General features: G+C 42.8%; 1 protein-coding gene and 2 long non-coding RNA genes across 5 annotated transcripts in view; 2 read left to right on the plus strand and 1 right to left on the minus strand.

Annotated features, from left to right (window-relative positions):
* Nucleotides 1-1,959: 1,959 nt before the first annotated feature.
* Nucleotides 1,960-18,814, plus strand: LOC138682398 (uncharacterized). Of its 2 annotated transcripts, XR_011322502.1 has the most exons (6): nucleotides 1,960-2,042; nucleotides 2,182-2,306; nucleotides 2,893-3,135; nucleotides 12,004-12,169; nucleotides 15,811-16,025; nucleotides 16,923-18,814. It is a non-coding gene; the product is annotated as an uncharacterized lncRNA (long non-coding RNA). The 2 variants fall into 2 exon arrangements; XR_011322503.1 differs by lacking the exon at nucleotides 2,893-3,135.
* LOC138682399 (uncharacterized) lies at nucleotides 3,158-7,597 on the plus strand. The gene is made up of 2 exons (XR_011322504.1): nucleotides 3,158-3,691; nucleotides 4,231-7,597. It is a non-coding gene; the product is annotated as an uncharacterized lncRNA (long non-coding RNA).
* HTR4 (5-hydroxytryptamine receptor 4) overlaps nucleotides 10,333-20,138 on the minus strand; it is a 146,878-nt gene continuing 137,072 nt past the window's right edge. For both annotated transcript variants that reach the window (XM_069773108.1, XM_069773107.1), the window contains one exon: nucleotides 10,333-13,251. Coding sequence is in view for 1 of the 2 variants with exons in the window: in XM_069773107.1 (XP_069629208.1) it covers nucleotides 13,164-13,251 (88 nt within the window). In the remaining variant the exon portion in view is untranslated. The remainder of the gene's footprint in view (nucleotides 13,252-20,138) is intronic.

Below are 20,138 nucleotides of genomic sequence, written 5' to 3' on the forward strand. Positions count from 1 at the left end.
AGGCAAAACTGTTCAACGCAGGAAAGCCACTGTTAGTTTTCTCTGCATCTGTCCCTCTGTGGAAATTCTTGAGGTAAGGTGGAACTAGAAATATATTAGGTAAGAGGAAGAGAATGGTGCCTGATGAAAGCAGTGAGAGATTTGGTACAGTAGCATTTTCTCACATGTGCGCTCTCTACTCTCACTGGAGGTGGAGTGCTAAATACCAGATAATGATGTGAATGCTGTTAAATTTGCTTTAATGCAGGATCACTTTAATGCAGGATCAAAGTTAATGGTTTAGTTGTAAAAAATATATTTAACTATAGATCATATATTCAATGATATTCAGACAAAATGTAATTGTGACCCTTCCTAGAAGTGTTTCAAGTAATGTGAGTCATTGATTCAGTCATGTTTACCATTTTAATACAGCATGTACAGAAAAACGTTACTGCATTTCTAGAGTATCGCACCCGATCTCCATCTGGTATCTCTAACTTTAGCCTTTTGAAGAAGTATTTATACAAATAATGCACTTATTTGTATTCAATATTTCTTTTTGTAGGCAGTTGAACTTTGGAGTAGTTTTAATCCCTTAAACATTACACCCATTTTACACATAGTGGTATTGTAGTGACTAAATTTGTTGTGTCCATCTCATGAGAGCTCTGGGTGATTGAGATTGTGTTGAGATTGTATCTGGGATCTGGCCAGCGAACCTGCCCTCTATGTTCAGTATCTGAAATTGAGGAAAGGCGCCAAACAGATGAAAAGAATTATTTTCCTGCTCAACCTTCATTAGTTAAAGAAATAAATAAAAATCATTATTAGTACATGAATGGATATAACTTGTGTCAGCAGGAGCTGCTGTACAAACAATTATTTGCTTGCCAGTCTCTGGCTTCAGTGGTGTTCTGCTAGTGGCAGGCATACATGCTCAGTACTCGATCAGCTCCTGGTTAAAAAGCTGTCCCAGTTGTAAGGGCTGAAAATGTCTTGATTTATTTTCCACTGTGAAGAACAGGAAGTTGCAGTTTTCATTTGGATTTCTGATTTCTTCTTTTGTGGATCCTTGAGTCACTGCAATAGGGAACGTGTGTTTACAGTAAAGATTGCTTTGACATCAGCCCAAATTTGCTGATGGAGTGTGCAGTAGTCACGAGCGTTTTCTTTTGCGAGTTGTTTTTGATTTTTGTCAACTGAAGAGGGTTAACTACATCAAAAGACTTATCTGCAAGAGCAAGGGAAGTGAAACCTGGTACGGAGCATGAACTTGATGCATATACCCTTCATTTGTGTGCTAGGCCACCTCTGAGATCTTTATGTTACATGAAGTCTTTTCCCATCGGGGTTACTTCTCCTTTGCAGGACTGGGAACCTAACCAGTATTCGTATCTGAGGTCTCTAATTGGAATTTCTGGGATAACCGGTTTGCCCATCTGGTCCAGCTGAAACGGTCAGGTTGGTTTCGCGCTCCTCTGCACTGGGGCAGGGCTGTGCAGCCCACCGGCGCTCGGCTCGCTTTGGCAACGCCTGGGCGTGAACCCCGGTGGACGGACGGACACCGAGGTGGACGGACGGACTGACGGCCACGGAGGTGGGATGGGACGCTCGCCGCCCGGCCGGCAGCGTCGGCCCGGGGCGGACAGCGCGGGCCTCGGCGGCCGGCAGGGGGCGCTGCCCGCCAAGGCTGACGGCCTGCGGCTCCCCCTGCCCGCGCTCCTGCTCCTGCTCCTCCTCCTCCTCCTCCCCCTCTTCTCCTTCCTCCTCCTCCCGCCGGCAGGTGCGTCCCGCCTGCGGACCGGGCCGGGGGAGGAGCTGGCGGGGGGAGGCAGCGTGCCCGTTCCGCGCCGGTGAGGAGGCCGGGGTCACTGCGGCGGGCTGGGGTAGGGCAGGGCAGCCGCCTGGGGTAGAGCTCGCCGAGGTGGTGTAAGAGCTGGCTTCGTCCTGCTAACGGGTCTTCGCCTAACTGGGCCCCGGCTTAAATCCGGTTGCTTGGAAGGCAGGTTCACGCGCAAAGGCTCTTTCAGGAGCGCTTAGTATCTCTTGCAAAGTTTCAGGTACTTTAGTTTGATGAAATTCTGGCATAAATTTTTTGCGCACTTGGGGAAGCTAAGGCTTAGAATGAAGTCATTTGCGGTCAAGAATTGTTTTCTTGTTTTTACTTTAAATGGAACTTGACTTTTTTATTTCTTTCAGAAACACTTTTGACTTCCTTGTGTGAGACGCGAGTCCTTTTCGTGACATGGGTTCATAACCTCTTCTTGAGCCAAGATCAGCAAAGAACATCTATATAAATAAATACCCTTCGATCAGAGCTCTAGGTAAACTAAGTAGAAATCAATCGCTTCCTTTCCTTTTTTTGGTGCTTAAGCAACTCGATTCCAGGAGGTCACAAAAGGTATAACAGAGTATATTTAGACATTTAAAAGTATTATGTATTGTACCATGCCAAATCTCTTGCATGACGCAGAGTGTTTTAACAATCTCTTTTAAGAGAGTTTGACGTAGTACCTAGAAAAGGTGAAGGTGATACTTATGTCCATTTAATTTTCTTAAGTCCTACATATATCTCCAAAAGATCCTATATACCATTTGGAAAACTGTCACCACATCTATAGAAGCAGATGTAGAGGTACCAGGCTTGAGAAATTCTGGTTTGCAGCCTCCAGGTTGTAAAGGGATATGATCTTTTGTGTCTGAGCTTCTCCCTGTCTCTCTATTTTGTTTCCTTTTTGGGCAGCCTGTTATTCAATTGTCCTGGAGGGCAAGCAAAGGTTTCCATTGGTGTGCCTAGTTGTTAAGCTTTCCTCAGGAAGCAGCCCAGATGCCTTCTGTCTGTATGTGACAGGCTTCCGTCTCTCTTCACGCTGAAGTCCAGTCTGACACCTCTCTTTTGGTCTCTGGCAGGAGGAGCAGGCTGCTGTCACTGTAAATAAGATGGCTGAGTGATCCTGCTCTGTTCATCTTTCTACAACAGAGAAAACTCCAGCTGGGGCTTTTAGCCTTACTGTGCTCATGTGTGGCAGCTTTGGAATGAACTATGAAATCCATTTACAGCCCACTTAACAAACAGTGATATATGCATCTGGATATCAAAGCAAGCTGTTTGCTGGAGTTCAAAGGCAGCTTTGCAAATACTAAATCTGATAGGTAAGGAAAATGACAAAGGAAACTGATATGATTGCATAATTTCTGTCCCCTGCTTCCTTCATGTGCTTTGCATGGATGTAGCTTCAGGGAAAGAATAAAACGGGAAGGATTATCTTCCCTGGGTTAGCTCTGACTTAACAGTCCTTGCTCAACAATACGCTTCCTGGATGGGTTACACCTTTGTTATATTTATATGTCTCTAGTGCAGATTCATGCAGATGCACTGGTCAGAGGGGTCTCCTCTTGCAGTCAGTGAAGTGAAATAAGTGCTTCCAGGGTCTGATTCAGCTGGCCAAAGGTGGGTATTGACTAGCTCCCCACTAATTGGAAAGTGAGACTGAGATGACTTATGCCACTGCAGGCAAGTGCTTGAAATCCTTTTGTGTCTCTTTTTGCCCACAGAGGTAGGGGTAACAGCTGTTCCTGAAAGAGGATGTGGTGATCGCGGCTGTGAGTTGCTTAAGTGCCCAAGAAATGTCATCTAAATAGAGAGTACATAGGGTAAATAGATAAAGCAGAAAGGATGCTTGGGATATGGGCACTGTGGAGAGAGGATGTCGTGGTTTAACCCCAGCCAGCAACTAAGCACCACGCAGCTGCTCACTCACTCCCCCCCCATCCAGTGGGATGGGGGAGAAAATCAGGAAAAGAAGTAAAACTCGTGGGTTGAGATAAGAACAGTTTAATAGAACAGAAAAGAAGAAACTAATAATGATAATGATAACACTAATAAAATGACAACAGTAGTAATAAAAGGATTGAAATGTACAAATGATGTGCAGGGCAATTGCTCACCACCCACCGACCGACACCCAGCAAGTCCCCGAGCGGTGAATCCCTGCCCCCCACTTCCCAGTTCCTAAACTAGATGGGACGTCCCATGGTATGGAATACCCTGTTGGCCAGTTTGGGTCAGGTGCCCTGGCTGGGCATGAGAAGCTGAAAAATCCTTGACTATAGTCTAAACACTACTGAGCAACAACTGAAAACATCAGTGTTATCAACATTCTTCACATACTGAACTCAAAACACAGCACTGTACCAGCTACTAGGAAGACAGTTAACTCTATCCCAGCTGAAACCAGGACAGAGGAGCACAAAACATTGTGTCTCGGAGATGGGCAGTGTGCCAGTTCTTGCTTTTTTCTCTGATTTAGGAGAAAGACAAAATCAGTGTTTGGGTTTTGAAAAGAAAAGGATTTTGAACATATGTTTTTACTTGAGGAAAAGCTATAAGGAGTTGATGGACACAGGAATTTTGCCTCTACCCTCACTCTAGTCTCTGAGCTCTTCAGTGTGTTAGAAGCAGCTGCAGGCTCCTGTCCTTGCCTATGATTTCTGCTCCGAGTTACTAGTTCAAGCAATTCAAGCCTAATCCCTTGACAGGGGGAAGACAGGGCATTCGTATGTACAAGTATGCACTGCATATGTTAACAGGACAGCCAAAACTAGTGCCCCATCAACTGGAGAGTTTCCATTAGCTCATTAACAGTTGTTAGGTGTTGAGATGTGATAAGCTTTCTCCATTGCAGACTTGTTACAGAGCAAAACTACCAACTTTGTGTTTGCAGGGAAGAATTTCTGCTTCCTATGGTATGATGTGTCCAAAGGAGTTGTCTAAGCTGGAAACACACCATTTAGCATGAGAGCGTGAGATACGTATAAATGCATGGGTGTACATCATTTGTGACAAGGGGTGAGGAGACGTTTCAGTGTTGGGAACTACCCAACCTGAACTGTGGATGCTGACCTTAGTTTAGCCAGTCCAGCTATATCCCACACTTCCAAAGGTGATGCAGGAAGATGAAACATGTTAGTAAAGCAGCACAAGAAGTGCTTAACCTTTCTGGAGGTATCACCCCAAAACCTGGCTTCATCCCAGAAGAAAACCTTTGGCTGAGAGCTTTCAGTACAGTGACTCATTGTTTTGAAGTGCTTCATTTACGAAGGCCCACAGTAACACCCAGCTTTCAATGATAGGCCATTCAGAAGAAGAGCTGCCTGAGAAACGGAAGTATTTTTGGTAAGGATGGTGCTTGCAGCACAGTCATTTGCAAGAAAATATTCAGGATTGTGGCAGGATGGGCTGTTTAAAAATGTCCTTGCTTCCACAGGACAGATGGATCAAAAGCAGAAGCAGAGGATAGGTCAGCTTTCTCCTTCAGCAAATATTTCCAATGACGGTCCACAGTTTATATGTGAGCCTTTACAAATAGAGTTGTAAAAGACATTAGAAAAGCTGTACGTTGGAACTCTGGTATAGAAGAAGGAGTTGGCAGGGTTTATCTCTTGCTTATAATTATGCTCTGTGGACAAGCTACCAAATCTGTGGTCTCCAGACAAGAGTCTGAGGGTAGTAGTGAGAAACCATAATGACAGTCCTGCTTTGGCTACTGCTGCTTGTTTGCACCGGGAGGACAGGGGTCATCTTTTAGGGTTTATTAGGTGAGGGCCACACTTCTGCCATAAAAATGAGCAGCAACATTTTCACTGTTTTCAAAACATACAATCATGTTTCTCAATGGTGTACGCTGGCCATCTCCATAAATGAGGTGGATTTCTGCCTGAGAATATTTCCCGATGTAGTTTAAACTCCTTATCTATCTCTTAATCTCTTCTTCCCCCAGGAGTGAAGAGAGACAAAAATCACAGATTTTATGTTAAAGTTGGATTCTAGCTTTGTTGCACTCTTCTTTCCAGCTCATTAGTGGGGCAAGGAAGGGAGCAAGCAAGTGGAGGTTATTGGTTTAAGCATGCCTGGTCTAGCAAAGGGCAAAAAATCTGGCAGTTTGAAATGGGAAATGAGTTGTGCTCTTGGGTGTGACTGTCCACAGGGAGCCGGGGCTGGTGATGCAGAACTTGGTGTAGGCTCTCAGGGTACATAACGCCTCTCTTAGCTGCTCTAAGCTTATGCAGGAGGAACATAGATGTTCATAGCTTGAATTTCTGTGCGAAGATAATTACCAATAATGATCTTGGGACTGCCATTGAGGACTGTAAAGATGGTAGCAAGTGAATTGACTCTTTCAAAGAGAGTAATGATCGAGTGTAATAGTGGGGCACAGTCATGGCAACTGGTATGGAGTAAACATATCTGTGTTAATCTGTGTAGTCCTTAAAGTAACCCCTGGATTAATAGCTATTGTTCCGTCACTGGCAGTAGTTATTGTAATAATGCTCTAGACTTTCCTTGGTGTTTTCTGTTTTTTACAGATAGAGGGATGCCCTTGAATAGAGTTGAATTTAGAGATTAGTGATATGAAGATGACCGTTGATATGGTCTGACAGCCCTTTCAGATACTCATTATGTCAAGAGCCCCGTTTGGTGGGTGGGATTCAGCTGTCAGGAATATGAAAACAGATTCATTACTGAGCCTTCTGGAAAGGGATTTAGTTCCGATACGCTGTCTGGATCATTGCCTGACTGAAACACACCCCATGGCAGCTGGAGGCCCTCATTTGGGGCCTCCCTAATCTTGACTTGGAAGAAAGCTTCAAGGAAGTCAAGTGTGCTACTTACTCAGCAAGGAAATACATTTTCCTCTTGTTTCAGAGGACTGAGAAGCCCCCTTCACAATATCTTGTAGAGAGTACAGACCTTGGCACTACAGCTGTTGTGTAAGGAACATCGGTTAGCATTGCATTCCCATTCTTTTGTGGTCCAGGGAAGATATTTAGGGTTTCTCTGGGGTTTTTTAATGATTGGTTTCAAGAACTTCAGAAGATCACTGAAAATAATTTAAAAATGACAGAATTCTGTAAACTGTCAAATAACGTATGCTAAAATAATGTTAAGCTCTTCTGCCAAATCTTTGAAATTCCTTAAGTAATAAGCATATATTTGACAGGAAATCTGCTAGATTTCCTAATAGTGTAGGCAATTTCAGTTCAGTTTAACAGGAAGTAGTGGAACTCAGATATTGGGTAAACTCTAGTTAAATTGTATCTGTTTTTTTAATTAGGTGAGAAAGTTTCTGTGATAAGGTAAATCTTTATAAGGCCCTGAGTGATTATGTGATTATTTTGGATTCAGAAAGATTTAAGCTATACAAAAACTGAAAGAATTAAAAGCTTTTGTATATTTTTTTTTAGTTCATATTAGTAGAAAAAACCCAACAGATTTATTGCCTTTTGGCATGATAGTACTCAGAGATGGCTCAGGAAATCTAATGCAGAGAAAAAGATTGGATCCTGAACTACTGAAGGTTTTACAGTTGACAGTTACAGAATGAAAATGCTCTCCTTGGCTTTAGCGTTTATGAAGATGGGTGAGGAAAACTCTTCAGAATGACTCAGAGTCTGCCGTATGTGGGCTGCCTGCTCCAAGAAACCATCATTTTACTGGCATTGTTATGTATTTTTCATCTGTGCTAGGAATTAAATGGACATGATTTGGACCAAATTGGTTACTTCTGTTGCACACTATTAAGTCAGACTGACGCCAATAAATACCTTAAATACCTTTTGTTTCTTCCTCATCTTTGCTGAGCAGAGCTGTTTTTTAGTGTATTCCAGTCCAAAAGGCACAATCCTTTGGTCAGATGATCTTTAGGTTGAAGATATTTGTTAGTAATACCTAAATTGAGAGGTATTGTGAGATGCACAAAAGCATTTAAGTACAACTAATACACTATTCCTGATTATTCAGAGCTCTTGATCCCATCTAGGGGACAGTAGGAGAAGGCAGGGTAAAGTAAAAGCCAGTTTGAAGTGAGATGAAGTCAAAGGCAAGGTGAGTATCATTTAGCCCTCTCAGCTCTGACTCACACTCAAGTTTTCAGTGGTTACCTAACACGTTTCCAATGTACGTTCTCCCTGAAGTGTCCTTTGTTATAACAGAGACTCATGGAGGACCAGAGTTTGCAAAAAGAGAGAGACTCTCTGGAGCCAGGGATTCATACTGCTCAAAATCAAGATGACCCTAATAATGGTTTTCATTGCTCATGTGAGTCCATTTTGATTGCACTCATTCTGCAAGCTACAGCAGCACCACAGTGAGCCTCGAACCTGGGACCCATCAGGTAGACGTGCTAGGCCAAGGTGTGCGCTCCTGTGACTGCAGCTAAATCATAACAAGTAATGGATTAAGCTTATTAAAATGACAGTATTTCTGTAAGCAAATGGTGGTCGTATGTGCCCCGCTATCTGTTTGTGACTAGGAATGTGCAGGGAACAGAGCATTGAGAAAGAGGTTTTCAGTGCTCCATGTTTGTTTTTTCCACTCAAGTGCTCTGCATGTGCATACCGTGTGCATGGCCTCTCCCTGAAGCGTACACTTCTATATTGAGATCGGGGGGGATTTTAGCCTTCAAACAAGCTGAATGTGGAAAATGTAGATTGGAGCCAGGCACTGTGTGGGTGAGAAGCAAGCAAGGGCTTCCCACGCATCTCTACAAATACTCCTTAGCTCCAACACTGTCAGTCCCTCTGTTTCCACTGTGAGCCCCTTCTCAGCTCTGCTAATACATTGCAACTGGAGTGTAGGCACAAAGGCCATGTACTGTGGTGTAATGCAAATGGAAGCTATTGCCTTCATTTTTAAGCCACTGTGGTAAATGTTTTCATTTCTTACTGCGCTTGGACAGGCATCAGATCCTGCAATAGAAGCAGGTCATGTATTACATTTCTGAACCAAATGAAAAGGGTTTTGAGAATTTATTGAAAGTATTTTTCTAATTGTTCTGCTGAGATGCTGTTTCTCCTTTTTTTTCATTGCCCTCTCCAAGACTAAAAACTGAAAATATATTCAGTGTTGAAAGAACTGTGAAAGATAAATCTGGAACGGACATTTCCCCATAAGGATTCATCTGTCTGCATGGTGTTTATGAGCATGACCTGCTAGTACACTTGGGCTGCAGCCATATCTCCATGCATCTCACTAAGCAACACAGCTGCTGACTGCCTCAAGCACTGACATTTACAGGGCGTGTATCATCCAGTTATTGCTTCACATCCCTCCAGGCAGTCTTGATCATCAGCTAATTAAAGTGTATGGCCTCTTCTGCACTCTTCCTTGGAGCTTCTGTTTTGTGAACACAGCTTCCCATTGGTGACCTGTTTATTTCGTCTCCGAATTTTACTTTGCAGCATGACTGTGACTTAGTTTCTATCTGAGTAAACTTAAGTACCAGAGACATGGAAGGCTGCTCAGTAGAAAGGATGGCTCACCTTGTGGTCTTGTGCAACCTGACACTGTCTAGGGCCCATTTGAAGTCAGATGGCCTACAGCTTTAGTGCTAGGCTAGCTTTTCAGTCTGCCTGTGGAAGTAGTCAGCTTGTTGCTCTGCTTCCTTCTTTCAGCACAAGTAACCTCAGTGTATCTTTGGATTTGCTTGTCTGGGCACATGCCCTGCTATCAAATGTCACGCAAGATCTCAGGAATGCTTCTGGAGCCTAGAAGAATACAGAAATATGGAAAAACAATGGTGTTGACAGATCAGTCTCCTGAAGACAGTTTAGCAAAGGCCCAGCCAGCCAATTTCTTATTAGCTAGCTGTTCTGCTAACACGTTACCTCTGGCGAGGAAAAGCGTAATCAGTTGTAATCCAAGAAAACAGCTACAGCAGGCTTCGTGCTTAACACTTCTGAGGCTTACCACATTGAAAAAAATACACCGTGTTCCCAGGCCATAAATGTGATGGTGTGATAATTTGCTGATGAGTGCTAGTATATTTATGTGAAGAAATAAATAATATTGTTATTAGAGTGAATCTGTGAGAGATGGCAGGAAAGAGGTGTAAAGGAAGAAAGGAGCATCCTTTTCCAGTCAAATTCACTAGGAAACTCGGAGAAACAGAGTCACACAAAATTATATCTGACTCCCCATTTGCAAATGCCTGTCTTGAGCATGATGCCCATAGCAGTGACATCTCTCAGCGTAGACAGTGAGAGATGAGGTGGACACAGGACAGGTAAGGGAGAAAGAGGGCTCAGTAACAATCTAAGCAAAAGTGCGGGGACAAAGAGAGCTGGTGCATGAGAACTTGGTGCAGGAGGCAGGATTGTTGTGGTAGATAAACATTAGGAATTTGTATTATCCTACAGAGCTCATCCATATGTTCAAAGCAATGGGGCCAGATTCTCTCTTGCTGTTATAGCTGTTTGAGTATGTTATGAGGCAGGTGGAAAGTATTCCTTGGTAGCATCTTATGTTTTGAGTGAAAACAGTAAAAGAAATGAGCATGAGCTGGAGCTTACTGCAATGTACATAGAGGATTTTTTATTTTTAGAAGCAGCCAATGCGTTACATATTATTCAGCACAGGCAAAGACTCTGACACTGCTAGCCAAAATGGTCAATGAGAAGATGAACTCAGAGGCTGCAGGACTAGCTACCTTTAGCAAAGGAAATCAAGTACGTGTCCTTTCCATGAGACAGCTTCTTTTCCATAGAAATTCTAACATTGATGATGGACAATGTCATTTTCTGGGTTCACAGAAGCATTGCTGAGATTGACTTATTAAGCAGGAGCTGCCAGGTGGTTCATGACAGGCTTACTGAGTCCAACAAGCAATTAGCCAGAGATGACACAGAACATGGACATTTCATATTTGGTATTTCATTCCAATATGGTGTTTGAAATTGGAGACTTTTTTCCAATCAGAGCTGCTGACCATTTTGGCTAGTGAGCTACTGATCCCATTGATAGAGCCTTCTGAACATTGCCCATGAGTAAAACTCAGTGTTGAGAAGTTCATTTTAAATTAAGAAGAGCTATATTACTAAAGCACACAAAAATATAGGAGAAGACAACACTTCAAGGACAACAGCGGAAACAAAGAACACCATCACTATAGCATCCCCATGCTGCTGGTTCCATATCACTCTGAGACATTTCACACCAATGTATTGATGCCTTTTAATGGGGACAGAGAAAAGCTTTTCTAGGATTTCTTTAAGAAATTTGATACTTTGAGGTGAAACCAAGACAACCTGTTCTGCAGTCTTGCATACCCAAATCCAGACAAAACCCCATGCGAGCAGTTCCACAGAGGTGTAGGTCACAGGACTGAAGTGGCCCTGGATGGATTTTTTTCCAAACTTTCAATAATGGCCTATTTTTTTCACCCACTGCTCTGTTTTGGTGTTAACAATAGAGTTGAACTGATAATGAGTTCTTTTGGAAACACAGCCCTGTAAAAAATGGTCATTGCCAAACGGTTCCTAATACTGAACCAGGAACTGGCTCAAACTCTCTCACCTTCTCTTTTCAAATAGCTCATGCTCTTCCCATCCCACCAGCACCTATCACCACAAACACCAATAGTTTATCTCTTTCTAACTGCTAACCATTTTCTACATTGGTAAGTGTCTGGCTTCTTCTAATTAGGGCTGTTTCTGCCCAATGTCTTTTTGAATCCTAAAGGAAAATGATGTGAAGCTTTATCAGTGACTTTTACGTGGAAGAAGTATTTAAAGAAGTCAGACGCCATGGCAAGGAAGCCAGTTGTTCTTATCATGCACAAATTTTTTTCCTACTGAGCAACATTTTTGTTTGTTCAAAGCAGGATTTGTTTGTTTGTTTACAGTAAATACCTGTCACATAGCAACAGAAATATTACTAAATAATAATACATATAATGTTAAGCTCCTTGGTCTAGAAGCTTTTAATGAAAAAACCCACATATTCCTGATAAAAAATAATAAATAATGTCACTTTTCTTTTTACATTAAAAATATCTGTACATGATTACACAATATAACAAAGTACAATTTTATTTTCTAGGCTCAAGGTGGCATCTCTGGGTTAGATCTTCATCTAAAAAGGGTAGAGGCTTGTAGTCTTGATCCTGCATATTTCCCACTGCATGATAATAATTTTCCCAAAGTTGCAAAGTCTACAGCCTTGCCTACTCTTTCCATGCAAAGGTGAAAGCAGCGCACAAGAAACATAGCAACATCTACATGCGGGAAGCAGCTAAGAACCGAGATCTTTGCAAACAGAGATGTGCACGTGGTGATATTTGAAAGTCTTGAAACTTCCTGCCTCAACTGGAAGAGAACAGAAACAAATAGAAAAATAAAGGTGGAAAATGTAAGTAGAAGTCTGTCTTCCTAATGTAGCTAGGAAAGATGGTATATTTTTCAAGATGGCACTTAGTGATCTATTACAGACTGACTCTGTTTCTTGGCCAACCTTTCTTCTTGGTAAGAATGCCCAAAGTTTGCTCAGATGAGGACAGCATTGTCAGCTTGCCTGGGGTTTAAGGGCCACATCCCGTCCATTGGCCTCTGAATGGCAGAGGATGGCCACTGTCTTTTAGCAAGTGGGCTGGATTGAAGCAGTGCTTGCAGGGCCTTCTGGTAGCAGTGAAATGTCCCTGTAGGTCCCACTCCAGCTTGTCAGGCACTATATATACCCTATGAGTCTTCTACCAATGAACTTGGCCAGGAAACACAATAAAAGCATTTACAAAGAAAGCTCTGCAGGGTAGGGTGAATCTGCAGCTCATGCTGACCTTTCACCACTAACTATAATCAAAGGGCAAATATTTCCTCTTATTTTGCTGAAGAAGACGTAGTGCTGTTTCTCTCCTGACAGCATCCAATCACTGGCGGGCAGGATCTTGCGCAGGTAAAGCAGGCATTTAGTCTCACGTCGTGTTAGGGCTTTAGCCAGAACTTCTAATCTTTAAGATCATGATACCACAGGACAGAGAGGTGGCTTGTACACAGATGGCAGCTGGAAAGGAATAACAGAACTCCTGCACTGGGTGGTTTGTATCTGTGTTGTTTCCTTACATTGACAGAAATCAGCTCGCTCCTGGAGTAAGGCTCTGATGCAGTCATATAGTCCAGCTGTCCTTGCAGATACAGGAAAGTCTGTTCAGCTGTTCTGCTCGTGTACCTTCCCATGCCCCCATCAATCTACACGTGTGCAGCTGGACATTCATATGAAGTCAGTGCAGGAGGCACCATGACAATGCAGATGAATGAGTTTTCATAAAGTCCTGCTGTCCGTGAATCCTTTAGGTATCCTGAAATGAATCTGTTCCTTCAGCTGGGCCACTCCTCTTCTAGGATCGTGACTAGAAACAGGACTCTTGGGATTCAGGGTCATTGTGGATGGGAAGCTTCTCATGTTCCTGATGATGCCCATTACGTAAAACAGTGTACCTGGGAGTGGAAAAACATAAAGAAAGATTTGTTAGTGCTAGTTAAAAGGACAAGCTTATGTAAAATGAGTTCTTGAAAACCCCAAAGCACATCTTAAGGCAGTACATCTTCCAAATATCCAGGCCCTACATTAAGCAAATGTGAATCCCTACTTTGCTCCATGACAGGAAACCAAAGCTTCAGTTTGATGCAGTCAAGGCAATCCCTGAAAACCAAGAACTTGTTGGTTTTCCTGTATCTAAAGTACAGCTGGTAATGAGAGGAAACCAGACCAAAGAACTAAGGAACACTGATTATCTGTGGATGTACTAAGCTGAAGGCACTTCAGTTAATGTCTTCAATGCAAGCATTTAAAGAATCATTTGAGACTAGCTTGGGAAGTGAATGCTGTTTAAGATGAAACCAAGACCAACATTTCAGGGCATTTCCACTTAAAAAAGAAAAGTTTTTCTTATTGCAAAGTTGGGTTTAGTGCCAATTCTAGTATGTTTTATCAAACCAATGGTGTTCAGGTTTTATGTCCTTTGGAGGTATCATATCATGTGTATACCTTTCTAATATTTTTCCAGGCTTTGGGCCAGATATGGAAAAGCAGAATTCAGTTGTAAGGAATTCCACATTATCTCTTACCCTGTGCCTCATCTACCAGCCCATTTCCTGTGGCCCATCTCAACATGGCTTTCTGAATAGAACTGTTGATTTTGTTTGCTAATGACATGCAGCTCTTTTCCCTGAGTGGTGTGCAATGCTTAGTAGGAATAAGCAGATCTGAGGTGATAGCAAAAATGTTGGCTAACTGGAGTAAAACCAATTTAGCACATCTTTCTAGAATTTCACATCTAATCATTCTTGTTTGCAAACCCCTGAAGGGTACAGAGCAAACCAGGTATCTTCCTTTGGCAGTCCATTCATTTAAACTAAAGCTGAAGCAAACCATCCTTCAAGTAGGTCCAGAAGTAGGAAGCTGCAAAAATAACTGTAAAAACATTTTTTTCCCTAGTCCAAATGCATATCGGGGAAGTCAGGTCTCTGTTAAGACTTTCCTCTCCTGACTGTTCACAGGTGTAGATACCTTATTTCTCTTAGTAACAAATATGCAAGACATACCTGAAATATCCACATCCCAATAAAGATTAAAAAAAAGAAAAAAGCTCAAGAAAATAGAAGACTGTAGCCATTCTCTTGCTGTTAGCAGAGGGAAAAGAAGTACTATCAGCCTCAGGATTTGTTTGAATAATCATTAGAAAAAAGGTCGGGAACTCCTCATGGTCTACACATTCAAAAACTGATACTATGGCATCAATCATTATTAATCTGGATGCATCTCTTTCACTGTTGAGTACACTTGGGACTTAGGCTCCTAATTAAGGTGCTTACAATGCCACTAAAATGCCTGAAGTAGATGATCTGAATATCCTACAAATGATATATCTGTTAGTTCTAGTAGATCAGCCATGGACTCAAAATGAAAGCCAGGCTATAAACTATACTGCCTGTCTGAATTTGCCCTGGTGAATATTCCTGGAGGAATTTACTCTGTAATGTACTAGATGCTGGTTTTCAACATGGTCAGGCTTGGTTGCCTTAATACAGGCACATGCAGGTATATCCATTGAACATACTCCCTTAATACTCCAACGCTTCAAATAATGATTATAAATTTCAAAAAGTGTGCTAGTTCTACCAACAAGATACAGACTTGATGTAAGAAACAACAAAAGACATTTTGCATCTAACACTGAACAGACACTCCGAATAGATGATCATGAAGCATACAAGTCATAACGTAATTTGAATTTTATATACTAAGTCAGACATGGCACATTGTGTAAGGCAATCCACCAAAGAGACCTTTAGCATGGCAAAGTCTCTGCTACAAATGGTGATACAGAGGATGAGGGCCAGGAGACCCCCTGCTCTGTGAACAAGGCAGACATAGTTCAGAGCAACTCAGAACTTGCTCAGAACCACAACAGACAGGCACTGAAAGCTGAATTCATACAGGACATCCAAAGAGCCAAACCTTTCTTCTTCTTCTGCGGTAGTCAGAAAACAGTTGTGCAAGATCAGCAATTTAGCAGGTGATGCCGTTTGTTACAAAGATGCATTAAGCTAAAGAGAAGTCATTAAGGTGTCCCAAGATCTCTTGTGGCTCAAAGTGTCTGTCTGAAGCCTCTGGCAGTTAGCTCAACACTTCCAGCTGTTTACCCTGTGGGGAAAGAGGACTGGTAGGAGAGGAGGAAAGAGCATTCATATGCAGGGTGTGAAAGCTGCGCTGCAGGGGTGATGGCTTGCTCTGGTACTGGCAAATCATCCCTAAAAGTCTTACCAACATCTCCAGGAAACTGTTAAAGGAGTCCTCCACGGTGGGCTTTTGTGTTACCAGGATTGTTTTCACATACAGTAGTTTTTCCCTTAAAATGAAAGTTCAAAGCTACCTGCCAGTTACAGGGCGCCAATTTAGTGTTGGATAAAAGAGAGGATTATAACAAACCTGCTTGTTTTCACACCACCATGTCTTAACTGATCTGCTCTCTGAAAATACCATTAATTTTTCAGGCATCAGTATCTATGGGAAGCAAGTTTCAGAGAGATGGCAGAGCTGCACCTGAAACTCATTTTTGCCTCACCTACAGGAACGCACACTTGATGTGCCTTGGCTCTCACCCAGCTGAGAAGTCAAGCACCACAGGATTTATCTTACCGACCGCAAGAAGAAAACGACACTCAGACCCTGCCTGTGCGGGCTGAATGTTTCAAGAGAAATTTATCAAGTACGTTTGAGTAATGAATACATTGGAGGAAGCCATAATATAGTGAGCAGGAAAAAAATTTAAAAAGTTTTAAATGCATTATATAAATTATCTGCAGCAAATTAGTTGCTCAGCTTTCCTTCAGTGGGATTTGTATACACTGGCACATTAAGCTACCAAGCTCATTTACAAATAGCATCCCAGGCTGCCTCTGCCCTCTGCATCCCACTTCTCCCAGAACTGGGGGTGAGTGTTACTGTCGTTTCACCTGACAGCTTTACTCATATCATAGACACCACCACCCAGCAATAAAACCCAATAATGAAAAGGCATTACCACCTATAAAGGTACCCTGCTGCAGGCTGTTCACATACTTGCCAAATGGTACTTTAATTGTGATGATGACCAATTTGGAGATAATTGCTTCTGCATCTCCTGCTGTTTCTGACAGTCCAATGGACTCTTTAATTAACTGGTTGGATTAGCTCTCAGCACAGCAGAGGGGAGCCGTGTGCGTTTACCCTCTGTAGGCCCACGACCAGACTAAGATGCTCCAGCATTATTCTGGGATCTCGGCAAGAGCCGGGCAGAAAACACCAAGGGGATGCAGTGGCTGTTTGTAATCTTCCTGCTTTCATTCCCTGCAGAGCTATCCCCCACACCAACTTGTACAATTTATTAAGGAAGCAAAGCCAAAAAATTGCTGGTCTTTGGCTTCTGCAACAGTAATGGAAAACACTCACTGTTTTCAAGGAGCCTGAGGTCCCTGCTTAGTCTTCTCCTGATAAGCAAGCCCCCTGCATCCATCTCTGTCCCCTGGGATCATGCCTTCTTGCTGAAAAGCAGAAAGCAGTGCAATTTTGGGGCAGAGCTCCTGGTTCTGAACACAAAAGCTAACTGCATCCATTTCCTCGGCAGAGCACGACCCAGGAGGAGGGGAAGCCGTACCCCGATGGTGTGTGTGCCACTCCTGTATCGGAGCTCATAGCCACCAGTCCAGTTTCCAGAAGGGATCCTCTGTGTGGAGGCGGTGCCTGGGGTCCTTTGGACAGCAGGGAACAGACAGGAATTGGAAGGTATCTACTCTTTCCCAAAAAAGCCCCCTACCAACCCTTCATGCTTGCAGTATCTGTGTAAAGCTGCCTACACTGGTTACGCACACCCATGGCTCCTCTGCACCAGCCTGGGAAGCACAGTTTGCAGTTTTGCAGCTCTTTTACCTGTGAATTACCACCCTGGCTTTTAACTGTAGTCCTTGCTCTGAACACTCGTATCCATCCTTCTTCCCTAAGCTCCCTGGAAACTCGAGTTCATTAGCCTGCAGGCAGTTAGTCCTGGTGGCTGCTGTGGGGGGCAAGGGCCTCCTCACAGGTACAGAAACTCCGTGAGGGTTTGGATCGTGTTAATAGATACTGCTCATTAATAACAAACTGACAAAGAGAGAGCAAAGACAGCCTTTCCCAGCTACAGCTGAATCCCTAATGGGCTAAAGGACTTGTGTGGCAGCATCTCCTGCACTTTCCAAAGCCTCTGAACACACACTGGGCTTAGTGTCCTCTCAGCAGGCTCTGTCCCTTTAACCCTGGCAGGAGAAATAATTTCACCTAGAGGGCCATAATAATAGCAGAGAAAAAAAAATGAATAAAATAAATGCCCACAACAGTCCAAGCATGGCGAATCTTTCAGCTGGGCTGAAGGCAGATGAATGGAGGAAGCCGCAGCCATCCTAAACACGCTGTAGGTGCGCAGCTGTCTTTGCTCTCTGTTTAGTAATCCTTTCCCAATACACCTGTTTACATTGTTAATTGCTTCCATTTCTGAACTGGCAGAAGGTGGTTCCTATTCTCCTGGCATTCACTGGAGGCTGAGGTGAGGTTTTGCAGGTGTCCTTGGACTGGGTTGGGAAGGGTTTGCTTTTGTGAGGGGGGGATATCGGGAGCTGTTAACTCTGCTCCCCGCGACTTTTGCCACCTAAATCCACTCCCCCTCTGCCCAGAAAATGAAGGACACGTCGTCACCAGGTAGAGCAGAGATTTTGCATGCACATTCAGACACCGAGAGGTGTATGTTACTGCAGAAGTAGGTGGATGGGTGCCTTTATGGTATATATGTCTGTTACTGGTACTGCCAGGACAGCTCAGATCTCAGCTGGGTACACAAATGGCCACAAAGTCTGGGGAAGTTTAGACATGAACTATACGAAAGCTGATAAGCACAAAGTTTCATTGTATTTGCAAATCTTTTTTATAGTCTTTATATTATAAATGCAGAATAGTTACTGCCAGAGTTTCTAAATACCCCGTGGTAATGCAAGAATAGAAGATAAAAACCTCATCTCAAATTCTTTGAAATAAGTGCTCTTCTTAGCTGTTCGCATTAAATTCTTTGAAGCCTGTAATATACTGTAATGCTCCACCACTGGCTGCAACCATGACCTTACAGATGTGCTAGCCTGTGAGAGTCTCCTGCTGAACCCACACTCACACAAATCAGGAAAATTACCCCTAATTGAAACAAAACTGTGGTCCTCAGACATCCCTGCGCTGGGATTTGGGGTTTGTTGCTGGTAGTTCCCTACTGGACTGATGAAGGGAGCTCAGGCATGGCAGAGTCAGGCAAGGAGCAAGTTTTAACTGTGACATTCTTAAAAATTTGAAATAATAAGAAAATAAATAAATCTGCAGGGTTTGTGGCACTGAAAGTTTTCTTGTGTCTGTACCAGTTTCTATGAATTTTTCTTTAAAAAAAAACTAAAAAGCAATAATTCTGTAAAAATGACAAGTGAAATTTTTCATTTAAAGGCATTGCAATTTGTTGTTATTGGTTTTGGGAAGTGTCCTTTATTAATTTTTTTTTTTTTTTTGTCACCTGCTTGCATTCCAAATGGAAGATTTCAAATTAAACCAAGCATTAAATTTCAACAAAACCGAAACTCTGAAAAGTCTAAAGCTATTCATGTTTTCTTGACAGTAGCACACTGTATCCAAACTAAAGCAGAAATCTGTTGTGCTGAGCTCTGGCAAGCTCCTTTCGAAGACAATGCATGCCCTGAAAAAAAATGTACAGGCTAATTTAGTTTACAGCTAGGACATATAATAGGTTGGAGTGGATGTTTAAGGGAGGTCCGAGTGTCTGAAAAACATGCAATTATAAAGACTTACTTGCTAGGTAAAAAATAGTGAGTTTCAAGCTAAAATCAGAGTGGTATAGAAAATGCTTTTCCCATTCTCCAAAAGTTTTCACAGTTTCAAATATTTTCACTTTGATCTGGAGGAAGTCTGCAACTTCTCATGAGAAAGTAAAGAAGAGAGAAAAAAAAAAGCAGACTCCAATTCATGTTCAAGGCTTTTTTCTGCCTCTTATCAAGGTGACTGATCTAACCACTGTCATATTGGCAATTTTGTATGAGTGAGCGCTCATCTGCCTGTCTCTTTCATTTTCTCCTTTTTCCAGTTGATTGCCAGCACTCTAAATGAAACATTTCAAAATATGTTTCTTCCTTCATATGCAACTAGAAACTCTCTCCAGAACCCCAGAAAGCTTCTCAGTAACAGTATTTGTACAGCCAATTTGCATCTTTGAAGGTTGTAACAATGGTTGCAGAGGCAAAGCAGAAAACACAAATATTCCTGGTTATTTTTAGTGAACACAATCAACTTTTCCACTGCTCTCCCATTCCTCCCACCTTTGGTTCTGCTCCCAGTGGGCTCAGACAGGCAGACAGGAGTCCTGCACCTTTGCACCTCACTCTTCACTATTTTCTCTGAGTTTTGCCTTCAGAATTCTGATGACCCCATGGTTGTGCCGCAGCTATGGGGTACAAGTGATGCCAATTGCTTTGGTGCAGAAGAGCAAAGCTTTCAGCCATAGAAGAGCTATAAACTACATTTCTGAGCAGCTCACCAGCAGCGCAGCCCTCAGACTGCCCACTGAGTGAAGGAAGATCTGCCACAAATGGCATCTTGAGGTAGCCTGGATAGGACATATGCACAAGGAGATGTGAAGGCCAGGAATTAGAACCTGGATAATGGCCACAAATGGAGCAATAGAGACTCCTTCAATCTCAACAAAGAAACCTTGACACTGTGTCTCTGCTTTCATCCATGTCCAGACCAGATCCTGAAGTCTTGATGT

The sequence above is a fragment of the Haliaeetus albicilla genome, chromosome 27 (assembly GCF_947461875.1).
Source record: "Haliaeetus albicilla chromosome 27, bHalAlb1.1, whole genome shotgun sequence".
Classification (NCBI taxonomy): Eukaryota; Metazoa; Chordata; class Aves; order Accipitriformes; family Accipitridae; genus Haliaeetus; species Haliaeetus albicilla.